Source organism: Pyxicephalus adspersus, chromosome 5 (genome assembly GCF_032062135.1).
Source record: "Pyxicephalus adspersus chromosome 5, UCB_Pads_2.0, whole genome shotgun sequence".
NCBI lineage: Eukaryota > Metazoa > Chordata > Amphibia > Anura > Pyxicephalidae > Pyxicephalus > Pyxicephalus adspersus.
In genome coordinates this window covers 140,316,895-140,331,036 of record NC_092862.1, presented here as the reverse complement: position 1 = coordinate 140,331,036, position 14,142 = coordinate 140,316,895, and the positions used below count along the sequence as shown (strand labels likewise).

Below are 14,142 nucleotides of genomic sequence, written 5' to 3'. Positions count from 1 at the left end.
CCTCGATGATGAACCAAAAATTTAATGTTTAAGAAGGATTTTCTTGCCACCAAGATGGGAAGGTGATGAGCAAAAATTTGGAGAGAGATGGAGAGATTTCCTCTCCCTTCTTGTGTTCTTCTACGCAAAGCAAAATTTCCCCAAGTGTACAAAAATTAAAAAAAAAAAAAAAAAACTATATATAATGTTATACCCACTGCTACTGCTTAACCTAACAAAACTACTTTAAAGAAACCTTTTGGCTAGAGATACTCTTTTAATTCCCAAACACCCTACCTCTGGACTAAACTCACAGACAAACTTTACTTTAGATATGGAGGATTAGTTCAGGTTCGCCTGACTTACCCTGAAAAGCAAATACACAAAGAGGAATCACAAGACAAAAAAAAAAAAACGATGCAATCAATATGACTCATTTTCCCAAAATTCTCATCTTCCAGAGCACATTCAGACTAATTAAAAGCAATAAAAAAACAACTAAAATAAACCAACCACTGCAAGTCTTTGAAAACAAGAAGTCATGCGTGTAAGCCGGAGCAAAGAACGGATGTACGGCAAGAACAGAAAAGTTGCAAGTACCTGACCTACTCTACCTGCACTCCCTGCTGTGTGCTCGCCTTTTTAGCCCCTAGACAAATGACACTTAATGCTCCTTTCAATTTACTTAAAAGGCAGAACAAAAAATCGCAGATTCCCCGCTCAACAATTTCACAGGCAGAATGCTCTGTCCAAATCACACAAATGGATTATCCTTTCAGATAGACTGTATGGATAGAGACGGTGAGCGGCCCGAAAATAAACTTTTAAAGGGAAACGGCTATTCAGAACATTTCCAGGTCCTGTCACTTTCACCTACGCAACATCTCCAAAATCTGCCCCTACCTGTCCCCTGAGACCACCAATCTCCTTGTACACGCTCTTATCATCTCTCGTTTGGACTACTGTAACCTCCTCCTCTATGGAATACCACTAACCCGACTCTCCGTTCCTGTATCACTGTCTGTATCTGTCTGTCATTTGCAAACCCTGTTTAATGTACAGCGCTGCGTAATATGTTGGCACTTTATAAATCCTGTTTATTAATAATAATATTAATAATAATAGACAGGTTCTGCTTGGCCAATATTTAATACAAACCTGAGCAGAGAGTTTGCTACTTACTATGCTGACAGAATGAAGAAGAAATCTGCATCATTCTGGATTGACCGTACAAAGTAGTTTCTTACCATATTTTTTTTTAGACTGCCCCCTCTAGCAATACCATTTTACCCTTCTTAGAACAAATCAGCAACTCAAATCCCCCTCCCTACCCACCCCAACTAACCCCTCCAAATTCAGCAGCTAACCTTCCCCTGATCCGCCTCTGAGAAGCAAATTAGCAACCGTCCACACGGATAATACCCAATGTAACAGAACAGAAGCTAAGACTACATAAACACGCTGAATAATTGTCGTTGAAAAGAATCTTTCACAATCCTTTCCAACGACCAAAGACTGAACGAGCGCTCTACATACAGCATCGTTCTGTTCTATGGAGAGTGGGGGAAAAGAGGGAGCGGCACCCCGCTGCGCTCTCTTCCCTTGAAATTATTGAAATTGAAATCATTAGGAAGGTATGTCAGATATTTTAGGTAAAGCAGAACTAAACCATGAACACAGGAGTTCATGTATCCCCTGCACACTCAAGGAAATGACGGGTTTCCCCAGCATGCAAAGCTGATGCTGCACACGCACAGCCCAGCCTTTTTACATATTCCCAAGCCGTAACAATCGCTAAAGTTCAAAGCCGAACTACTGACCTCCACACTAATGTACTGTAAGCTCTGGATATAATGTTTATAGCAGGGGGTCCCTTGAAGACTTGAAAATTTGTTCCCCCATGTTAAAAAAGGCTGATTTCGTAGATCAACAAAACAGAACAGGGCTGACACCATTTAATCTATAAAAATTCCTATATGTTGTCAGCCCATAAAATACAGTACAATTAGGACAGGGCTGCATTACTGGCAGATCTATAGCTGATTTTTCTATACCTGCATTAAGGAATTTGTATGTATTGCAGACCTACATTTCATATATTTTTTATTTTGTCCAGATACATTTGAAGAGAAACACAACCACAAACATTTTAAACTTAAGGGAGCGCTCTCTACGCGTAAAATGCATACCAGGGTAGACAAGTACAAAAAGTTATCATTTAATAGCTAGTAATTTGCAAGCATTAAAAAGAAGTAAACAAATAATAATCCTCAAATGGTTAGCCAGAGTCAGGCCACCAACCACCCCCACAGTCTACATTTTCAGATTACAGATGTTCGTAAAAGAAAAAGTAGTAAAAAAAAAAAAAAATTGCATGAGTTTTAATAAAGATGGACACCCACCCCATTGAATGCAGTTAAATTGAATAAATATTTGAAATAAAAAAGGAAACAATGGAAGAGCACACTAAGGGGTCTATTCAGAAATGTTTTCATAAAATTTTTGAGTTTTGGCCAGCACGATGGCTCAGGGGTTAGCATTCCGGCCTTTGCAGTGCTAGGTCCTAGGTTAGAATCCCAGCCAGGACATTATCTGCATGGAGTTTGCAGGTTCTCCCCGTGTTTGTGTGGGTTTCCTCTGGGTGCTCCGGTTTCCTCCCACATCCCAAAAACATGCAGTTAGGTTAACTGGCTTCCCCCTAATTTGGCCTTAGACTACATTAATGACATAAGACTATAGTAAGGACATTAGATTGTGAGCTCCTTTGAGGGACAGTTAGTGACATGACTATGGACTTTGTACTGCTGTGCGTAATATGATGGCGCTATATAAATACTGTGTAATAATAATAACTATGTGAATCTTGCACGATTATTGAAAAAAGACCTCTCCCTAACAAAAAAAAAAATATTAGTAACATACACAAAGCAAATTTTACCAAGAACACAATGGCCACCTCTATCAAAGACAACTTCAATCCACCACCTACCCTGCCTGCACTAATCTTGTTTCCTAATTATACTTTGACCTGTGTTGCAAACTTTTCTTTATGTCATAGATTGCTGCACACTGAGCCCATACAAGGAGCAGGATTAGCTCCACCATAACTCAAAACCATATACATATATATGAGGGCTACATGCAAAGGAAGGGGGGAATGTAGCAGAGAATTTTTGCCCAAGGAGAGAAAACTTTTGTACCAGGGATGGTGGAAAGGGAGTGACTGCTACAGTAATTCAGGAGAAGTGGAGGATTATTAGTATAATTATTAAAAAAAAAAAAAGTATCTTTTAATTAAAGCAAAACAGCGGGAGAGAAGAAAAATGTTAATTTCGGACAAGTAATCCTCCTTTGTCCCAGTGCAGCCATCTTTGTCTGTCTTCTTGTTTCTTCTGGCTACATCACCTGATCTCGCACTGAGCAGGCGCAAGATTGGGTGATGTAGCCTGCTGTAAAACATGTGCAGTGAGGTTATCTTTTTTTCCCCCCAATGTAGGGGGCTTCCTGGGATGTGTGACCCGAGTATCACAGAAGGCTCTCTCATTCTGATGGAACGGGCTTCACCTTTTTTTATTTTTTTTTATTTTTTATTTTTTAAGTTTTAAAGGGAAAAAAGTGTTAGGTCATCTTAATCCTCCGATCTATCGCTTTTTTCTATCCCTTTTTTTCAGGGATTTTTTTAATTTTTTTCAAATATTTCAGGTCTGCTGAATCCAAAAATTACATCAGTTTCATTGAATTGGCTCTGGTTCTTGAGATACAGGAATCGGAATAGACCCTAATGTATTTTGCTACATTTGTGGTGAATATTATCAGCAAAAACAGAGAAGAAACATTACAGAATTTGTGGAACAAGCATATCTTGCACATTTTGGTATTAAACTGGGGGACCAAGATAAGTATTGGGCTCCCCATATGGTATGCAAAACTTGTGTAGAGTGTCTACATCAGTGGAAAAATTGAAAACTATGTTTGGTGTTCCTATGCTATGGCGAGAGCCCAAAAATCATGATAATGATTTGCTGTGAATGTAAAAGGTTTCAATCGGTACAAGAAAACCAAGTGGGAGTACCCTGATTTGGAATCAGCAAGATGACCTGTGCCGCATGGTGCTGATGTTCCCATACCAGTGTTCAGTACACTCCCTGATATTCCTGTACCCGACATGGAGGATATACAGGGTTTGGGGTGTAATCCAGGAGTTAGGAGTGGAAGTGAATATGAAGGAAGTGTTTCCTCAAACCAGCAGTTCTCCCAAAGAAGAGCTCAATGATTTAATACATAACCTAAGTCTATCAAAACAAGCATCTGAACTTTTAGCATGCAGGCTATAAGAAAAGAACTGTCCGAGACCGGTAGTTAAAATACTCGTTTATAGGACAAGAGAGGTGACACTGCTACCATATTTCAGGGAAGATGGAGTCTTCATATACTGTTGTAACATCCCTGGGCTACTAGCCCATAATGGAGTACCAGAATACCAAGCAGAAGACTGGCAGCTTTTGGAAGCTGGAAGTTTGAAATTTGTTTTACTGCATAATGGCAACTGCTGTGCATCAATTCCAATTTCCACTGGAAAAATGTGACATGGCCTCCAAGAGAAAACATAAAAAAAAAAAAAGGTGCAGTGAACATCATTACCGAGCCAATGGTTGACACTACACATAAAGTTGGGATTAATGAAGCAATTTGTTAGGGCTCTGAACAAGGACGGTGATTGCTTCAAACACATTTGTAGATTCTTCCCTGAAATGAGTACTGAAAAATTAAAAGCAGAAATCTTTATTTACCATATCTAGTTATTTTTTTCATAATTTTCATGTTTCATTTGTTTTCTATGAGGTTATTATTGAGATCATTATTTCAAAACTAGAGCCAATCTAGCAAAACCAATACAATATTTGGAATCTGTGCATCAAACATAACCTAAAATGACTTTAATCTGTTTGCCAAGAAAATGTTTGCTGACCAGTGTTATAAAACAGTCAAATGGTAGAGCTTCAGCTGCACACAAGAGCTCCAGAATTTGACATCTAAATTACAGGTGGAGGGGTTTATTCTTGACAAAGCAGAAGTCAGCGTCTAACACGCAGCCTCCTGGGCATAGGATTATAAAGATTTAATAGAGGCAAATGATATGCAGGATGAAATTGAAACAAAGTTCCCCCAACATAATAATTAGAGGGGTTTGTTGTTCCCATTTAAAAGTATGTAGACCTGGCTATGTCTCAAGAGCAGACCTGAAGTATAAGTTGTCAATGCCATTGATGCCAATCATGCTCTAATAATTAATATTTTGTTGCATAGCATGAGCTCCCAACACTTTTCACCAGATTCTTCAGCAAGAAGCAGACCCAAATCTATGGGTGACCCAATGAGGGCTCACTTATTCCCAACATCCCTTAATATGCCTCTGGGACCAACAAGGCTATATCCAACATATCTCATAAAGTATGAAAAGCAATTTCTCAATTGCAGCTGTAATCTCAAAAACATAGTCTACATGAAGGTGACCGGGCCAACGCACCAGGAAGAAGCTCACTACATGCATGAACACAACCACTCAGTTCAAGATACAGAACAAAAAGCAATATGTAAGTCCTGCCAAAGAATACATTCATTAGTGTTTTCCCCAGCCCCTTTTAGCTGGGCGCACCACCCGGCACTTTTCACAACCACTCGGCTGGTTTTGGATGGTTACTGAAAAGTTGGGTCACAATACAGAAGCTGCCAACCACCTACAGCTTCTTCCAACCCAGCTGAAAAACATTTCAAGGAAAAAATTGAAATACCCACAGCTCAAAACGTGTATATGTTAATAATGCAAGTTTCCCTTTAAATTAATATTTTCTTGGGAAAACTGTAATAATTTTTTAATTCTGTCCATAAAGAGAAAAAAAAAAACTCTAGCACTGCACACAAAAAAAGAGCAAACGCTTTTCTCTCTCTCTTTTGCATCCTTGCTACATCTGTGCTCCATAGGTTAATTAGAAAAATTATCTTATTGGACCAAACTCTCTACAAAGCAGCCGAGATTCTCTTTGGGCTTCCACTAATCTGCTGTATGCTAGCTTCTCCGACAGCAGCCATCTATCAAAGTCATTTCTCAGGGGCCCCCTGGGCTGGCATCTGCTCAGCCAACTGGAAAAAACAATGTCATGCAAGCTGTGCAAATCACTAGCAATCCTGCTGGTAGCTGCGAGCAGACACATGTACTCATATGTATTTTATCTGTAAGAACACACGCATGCATTGTGTATATTATATGTGTGAATGCTTTTCCACAGTTTGTGTTCATGAAAAAAGAATAGAAAATTAAAATAGATTAAGCTGTGTTTTTAACCACTTGATTTACAAAATAGACCTAAAAAAAAACTGTAGCTCCGTAATTAAAATTTGAGCAGGCAGCATTTTTATTGCAGAAAGGATAGGAGATGTCTCTTCTGAAATAAAACTTTACTTAATTGCCTGATCCCAATTTTTTCTAGAAGAGGACCAGGTGAAGATAGGGACACATGCAATGGAGCGAGGACAGGTGCATGTAAAAAAATTGTGCAAGTAAGTTTATTTAATTGCAGAAGGGGCATCGCCTTTGGTATAGATGGCAGTGTTGCACCCAGCAATGTTTTAAAGCTGGGTGGGAAGTGTAGGAGGGGGTATCCTCTGTATTGTGACCCAACTCGTGACCCAAAAACTGCTGGATGTTTACTAATAAGTGCCGGGTGGTGCGGCCCGGCTAAAAGGGTCTGGGGATAACACTGGATGGGATGGGAGAAGTGAAACAAAAGTGTGGAAAAATTTGGTGAGGACCAAGTCTTTTGTTCCCTAGATTTTTTTACACCATGGCAGAAGAATTCACTTTCCTTCGGTAGCATCCTAATATATTACATCTATGGGAGGTCCAAAGAGTCATTGCTTCCCGAAAGCAGTGTTTTTTTTTAAGAAGGTTCTGCATTCCAGCACTTTACACATAGGGCCTGAGTTACTAGTGCTCTCCAAGACTGGAGAAGATAGACTATCATGGAAGAGACTGAATGATCCAGTAAACCTTGAATGGATCTGGTCCAGGATTGAAATCATTTGCCAATAAAGAGCAAATTATTTTTAAGAAATCCATTCCAAACTGGCTGGACCATCCAGTTTCTCCAATGATAGTCCATCTTCACCAGTGTTGGAGAGCTTTAGTAAACTAGGCCCATCGTGCCCCAAGCTTGGGTACAAACCAAGTAAGGTGATTCATGTGGGAGATAAGCTGGGGCCTTCAAGCAGACCATCGCTGTAGAACTTTAGGTACACAGCCATTTTTTCTGACTAGGACAGTGCTGGTGGAAGTAAAGGGATGATCTCTAAGTTTTATCACGGTATGCACAAAATATTCTAAACTAGGTTTATGGTAAAAAGCAAGACCTCTGGTACGTAATCTTAGAAGCCGGTAGAAGAGTCTGGTAGTTACAAGGGACTAAGCTGATGGAATCAGGTAGCAGGAATGGACCAAATTCAGGAGTTTTATGTGGCTCTGAAGGATTAGCACATTCCTACTTCACCACCAGGTAGTACACTTATATACCCCATGCATCAGACATCAGTGCACACCTTGTGGGACCTGCGCAGACTTGGACAGACAAACACAGACCAAATCTCAGCAGATGTTACAGTAGGTCACTTGAATAACTTTTTTAACAGTTGGTAAAAAGTTAAAATCATAAGAGAAAATAAGTGTTTTAGCAACTTTTAATAACTGTGTGTCAGCAGTATATATATTAAAAATGTAACCTGAAAGTAAGTCTCAAAAAGATCATTGGTGTCACTTAAATTGACCTGTGAGGCACAAATTGCTCACTGCTCAAGGAACCCCTAGCAACCTCTAGAAACACAGACTGAAAGTGAACCTTTTATCACATTTTACACTAATAACCTTTTATTCCCCGCCCCTTTTGTTTATTGAAGGAGTTTGGTTCTGTATTCCTTGGCTAGGCAAGTGACATGGCTGTACTATATTTTTGTTCAAATTTCACCTAAAAAAAACATTAGAGAACTTGTTGTACCTAAAGCCTCAAAGCTGTATACATATCATAGTATAATCCTCACTGTTCTCTTTGCTATTATCATTATTTATTATTAAACAGTAAATATATAGCGCCAACATATTATGCAGCTCTGTACATTAAATAGGGGCTGCAAATGACAGACATAGAGAGTGATACAGGAGGAGGAGAAGACCCTGCCCAGAAGAGCTTACAATCTAAGAGGTGGGGAAGCAACATACAATAGTAGGGGCTATGCTGGAGAGGAAACTATATGAAAACCTAAACTGTTAGAATCTCTAGGTTCCTGTTTCCCCCATTCTGCGAATTTGGGCCTTTACTACCTCTACTGCTAATCTTAATTATTACCCTAGCAGTTTTGAGATCATTACCCATTAAGAGGGCCAAATAACATTAGCAGCCTTTTGACGGAAATCTGAGCAACCTCTGGTGAGCTTGTGTTTGAGGAAAGTTAAAGAGATACACGGTATGGAGGACTTAACCACCTGCAATCAGGGAAACAGCAGGAAGGTCTCCAATACATAGTTCTACTGTACTAAATTTCTAACCTCCACAGAATATGGCTGCCACCTAGGCCCGAAACAGTCTAATGAATAGGATGTCTAGGCCCGCCCATAAACTCTTCAGTACATTCGTGACTACACCACCCATGGCCCTCACTACTCTGCCACTTTACCCTTGCACCCTAGTTCCCCTATGCATTCCCTTCCCCTTAATCCCTTTTTTGTTAGTCTCCCCCATGAGACTAGTCATCTCCATGCACCCAACTTTCAGTTATCTTTCTTATCTTGCATACTACCGTACACTGGATGTAATTAATATAATGTTATTTGTAAGCCGAGTAGTCTTTCTCCTATCAAACCTCACCCCCCATACCCAAGGTATTATCTGTTAAGTCTTGTTATGTATTTTTTGTTGTTTGTACATCATTATACCTATATCACCCTACCCTAGTCCCTTTTACAAAGTGTATAAACAAAGAATTAAAAAAAATAAAAATAATGAGGAGTAGGTATTTGTCTCCTACTTTCAATTTCTTAATATATTTTTCTTAGCACAGGTCCCCTTAAATCCCTAATTGTCCAAGTACTGGAATATTACAGTTCCCAAACATACCAAAGTGTGAGCTCTTTGCATGATAAATGGTGCCATTTTAGCACAGTTGTGGTAACTCTGGCTCGCAGCTTTCTCTCTGCTGTTGATGGATGCAAAGAATTCTTGTCGGTGACTGTAATTATCAGAAAAGCCATCCTAGAAGGAAAGGACCTGTAGCCAAGATAGATTCAGCCAGCTTGGCATGGCCAATGGAATTTCACACTGGTTGATTAAATCAAGGCTGAACGGGTAGATGTCAGAATGCCTTCGAGTCAAGACTTTTTTTTTTGGAGAAAAATCAAACAAGTCCAAGAAAGGCTTTTCTCTGCGTAACACTTAACCGCTGAGAGTAACGGCTAACAAATTACTATTTATGCAATACTGATAATGTGTTCGCTGCCACGGGGACCGGAAAAATAGATGGCAAGCTGCTGAAGCGGTCAGTGAGTCAGAAGAAGAAAAAGTTGTGAGACTGTACAAGAGAAGATTGTCTTTTCATTAAAGGAGATTTCGAATAACTTTTTAGTAAACATGTTGGAAAAATATAAACATATTCTATCCCATATATGCCTCAAATTCCAAATCTCTCCCCGATATATTTCTGTTAACAACACTGTCATTAGTTCCTCCCCTCAGGCACGTTGTCTTGGGGTCACCTTCGATTCTGCCCTCTCATTTACCCCCCATATTCAGAACATTTCCAGGTCTTGTCACTTTCACCTAGCAACATCTCCAAAATTTGCCCCTACCTGTCCCCAGAGACTACCAAACTCCTTGAACCAAAACCCAGCTTTTATCTCTCGCTTGGACTACAGTAACATCCTCCTCTCTTGTATTCCACTAACCCGACTCTCCCCTCTACAATCTATTATGAATGCTGCAGCCAAGCTTATCCAACCTTTCCACCTACCTACCTGATACACAGCCTTCCCACCTTCCTACCCCATACACAGCCTTCCCACCACTGCTCTTCTGCTGCATCTCTTTGTAGTTCTCTTCATTGGCTTCCATTTCACTTTAGAATCAAATTCAAGCTCCTATGCTTTTGTCTTCAAATCCCTCCACAGTTCCTGTCCCACTTACGTGTATGACCGTATAGGAAAAATATCCCCTAGCCGCTCTCTTCGCTTCTCAAATGACCTACTAATGACTTCCTCACTCATAACCTCATTACAGGCACGGCTCCAAGACTTTTCTAGAGCTGCGCGACTCTCTGGAATGGTCTTCCTCATCCTATTTGACTTGCTCCTACTATCTGCTCATTTAAAAGAGCTCTTAAAACTCATCTTTTCAACCTCACCTACCCATCTTTTTCTGTCTCTTAAATCTTCACTACTTTCCACCATTTCATATCTCCCCTCCTATTGTGTGATACTTCCCCTTTTGTTTAAAGAAAATTACACTTGACAGGAAAGGGAAAATCAGCAACAGCTACATGTTGGTCAATGAAGGTCAATGTGTGCAGCAACGCTGATAGGTGATGCTAATGTATGATAGTTCTGCAAGTGGGAAAAGTAGCACTAAATTTTTTTAGTCACCAGCAAGCCTGATCTTTTAGTGAACATCTAAAAATGCAGCTAAGGTTGAGTCCTCCATATTTTTTCATGCTTTAAAACAAGCAATACTAACAAAAAAGCCAAATTCGAGTTGTGCAATGGTAAACGAGGGCATTACCTGTTAAAAGTGTGGGCCTGATTTATTAAAGCTCTCCAAAACTGGAGAGGATACACATTTATCAGTGAAGCTAGGTGATCCAGCAAACCTAGAATAGATTTATTTAAAGTGATTTGCTAGCAAATATTGTGACTCCTAGACCAGAGCCATTCCAGGTTTGCTGGATCACCAAGCTTCACTGATGAAAGTGCGTCCCCTCCAGGAGAGCTTTAATAAATCAGGTCCTATGTCGGAATTAAAAAGTATGGTGAAGAAATGCTTGGTGTGCAGTTTTCCTATCTCTATGAGCAGAATCTTCACTCTATCCAACCACCTCAAGTATTGCCAGGCATTTTAAATAATGTATTCAATATTTAAGGAATTGTAACAATTTTAAGCCTCAGCTTTGCATTCTTTTTTAATCTTTCTTTTTCTGGAGACTTCACCACACCCGTGTAGACATAATCCCTTGTCTTATTCTGCTTATTGTTATTTTAGGCAAATTGTCTTTTTATTTTAAATATTTGCACAGTTCTCCATGATTTTTATGTAAAATCAATTTTTAATAAAGTTTTTGTAGAAGGGAGGGGTAATGACAGGGAAGAAGAAGGGGAGGAATAGGGAAGGGGGATAACAAACACAGCAAATCTCAAACAGACATATAATAGTACAATACCGGTTTATCTAGTGGTTAGTCAACCAACATGTAACAGAAACATTGTCATCAGTCCCATAAAGCTTAAGCACGTTGTATATTTTGAGATTCATATTTACCAGGTAAGTCACCAAACTAATTTATAAGTTATATCCAAAAAAAAAAAACACAGAGCAAAATTCTATTTTAAAATGTCCATATTCCTAAGGTTGTGCAAAACATTTACCCAAGTCCTAGGTATGCAGAAAATATACAGAGTCCTATGTATAGAAGCATTGAAGCATTGAAAACAACGCTTTATAAGCGAATTCCTTAGTTTAAGTAATCCCAATCCCTTATCTTAAGTAAGGTTAAATATCTGGAGAGCTCTTCTAATAGTCCTAGGAGGTACAGTCAGATTTATTCTCCTTCCATGCAATTTGAATTTCCATAGATTCAATATCATTGACCTCACACACCCACAAAGATGGCATAGATCAGCGGTCGCCAACCGGTGGTCCGCGGCTCAGGCACATTGTCTTGGTGTCTCCTTTGATTCTGCCCTCTCATTTACCCCCCACATTCAGAACATTTCCAGGTTCTGCCACTTTCACCTGCGCAACATCTCCAAAATTCACCCCACCTGTCCCCTGAGACCACCAAACTCCTTGTACATGCTCTTATCATCTCTCCTCTGGACTACTGTAACCTCCTCCTCTCTGGTATTCCACTAACCCAACTCTCTCCTCTACAATCTATTATGAATGCTGCAGCCAGACTCATCCATCCTTCCCTCCGCTCCTCTTCTGCTGCATCTCTTTGTAGTTCTCTTCATTGGCTTCCATTTCACTTTAGAATCAAAATCAAGCTCCTGTGCTTTGCCTTCAAATCCATCCACAGCTCTTGTCCACTTCAATTTGTGATACAATAGAAAAATACCCCCTAGCGACTTTCTTCACTCCTTCAATTATGTACTACTAATGAATTCCTCACTCATATCCTCTTCCTATACATGACTCCAATACTTTTCTAGGGCTGTCCCGACTCTATGGAACTTTGAGTAGTGATAACATCCTGACAAAAGTTCTATTTTTATTTAAAAAAAAAAAAAAATTTGACTGGTCGCACCGTTAGACAGTCAAACGTTTCACCAACAAAGTGGAAGAGACTGTGAACAGCTACTTTAGCAGGACCTGTGGTCTTTTCAGCTAGCCCCTATGGCATCGCTGTGTGTAGTAGGGAGAAACTTAAGGAACAACAGAAATTGAGGGGGAAAAAACAGTGTTGTTATAAAGGAAGGAGAAAGTAACCTAACTGGCTCTTTCTAATCACTTCACGAGTCTTGTCCCACCTTACCTTTGTGACCTGGTAGAAAAATACCCCTCTTGCTGATCTCTTCACTCTTCCAATGACCTACTAATTACTTCCTCACTCATAACTTTGTGATACGCACAGTTCCAAAACTTTTCTAAAGTTGCGCTGATTCTCTGGAATGGTCTTCCTCATCCTATCTGGCTTGCTCCTATTTTAAGGAGTACAAAAACCCAACTTTTCAAACTTGCTTTCCCATCTTCTTCTATCTCCTAAACCCTCACTACTTTCCACCATTCCATACTCCCCCTCCTATTGTATGATACTTCCCCGACCTCCTAGATTGTAAGCTCTTCTGAGCAGAGTCCCTTCCTCCTCCTGTTTCACTGACTGCATCTGTCTGTCAATTTGCAACCCCTAGTTAATGTATTAGCGCTGCATAATATGTTGGCGCTATATAAATACGGTTTATTAATAATAAAAATAATAATAATAACAGACCATGAACAAAAGTCTACAATAACCTTTAGTAAAATCTCTGTGATGTTTATAAACAACAAAAAGGAGATTTATTTGTTTCTTTCTTCAATCAAGGACTTTTTTCTTTCATTAAACAAGGACTCTCACCTGAGCGTCCCCCATATACTGTTGAAAACCTCCTGCAATACTATTTCACTTCTAGTGTATATACAAGATATTAGCAAAGAGTGTTCTTACTTTGTAACTGTTGGTGGATACCAAATACCTTTACTATGAGGTTTATGCCTAGGATGTATTATTAAATGTTCCAATTAATGAATCTGCCTGACAGGTCGATGTTAAGTTTCCCAGAAAATGATAGCAATGTAGTGCAGTCCCTGGTTGGCCATCCAGCTCATGTGCCTTTATCAGTTCAGCTGCAGATGACAGGAGACAGTTGATTATGGCTACATTAATCATCCAGTTCCCCTCCTGAAAGGAAGCCTTTGAGGCATCAAGACTGCACAGCTTGAGAACCCTGCCGTCAGAATTCAGACATTTACAACTCTGCCTCAGGAACATTTTTGCAGGTTTGACAAAAAAAATCCACCTACAAGTTCCTGCAGATAAGTTTAAAGTTGGTCTGCAGGCAAAAGGACAAATACAGAGCTAAAATACAAATATTTGAATGGTTTAAACTGGCAAAAAATCTGTACTTCTGCCTACCTAGCCAATTAAGTGATCCATGAAACCACGTCAGACAGTGAAGCCAAGGTTTCCGACCCCTTTTTCTTATATGCAGTTAGTGGGGTTGATAGGTTGATCTTTGAAGGGAGTGCTCCTAAGGCAGCTTAACTTTTTCATGGTTATTATTAATTATTATTTTTAAACAGGATTTTTTAAAGCGCCAACTTTTTACGCAGCGCTGTACATTAAATAGGGATCAGAGGTCATTAACCTCCCCGA

At 39.6% G+C, this 14,142-nt stretch overlaps 1 protein-coding gene across 1 annotated transcript in view; it reads right to left on the bottom strand.

Moving 5' to 3' along the window:
- PHF14 (PHD finger protein 14) overlaps positions 1-14,142 on the bottom strand; it is a 150,536-nt gene that overhangs the window by 101,840 nt on the left and 34,554 nt on the right. The window contains exon 14 of the mRNA XM_072413424.1: positions 13,791-13,819. Within this exon, the coding sequence (XP_072269525.1) occupies positions 13,791-13,819 (29 nt within the window). The remainder of the gene's footprint in view (positions 1-13,790; positions 13,820-14,142) is intronic.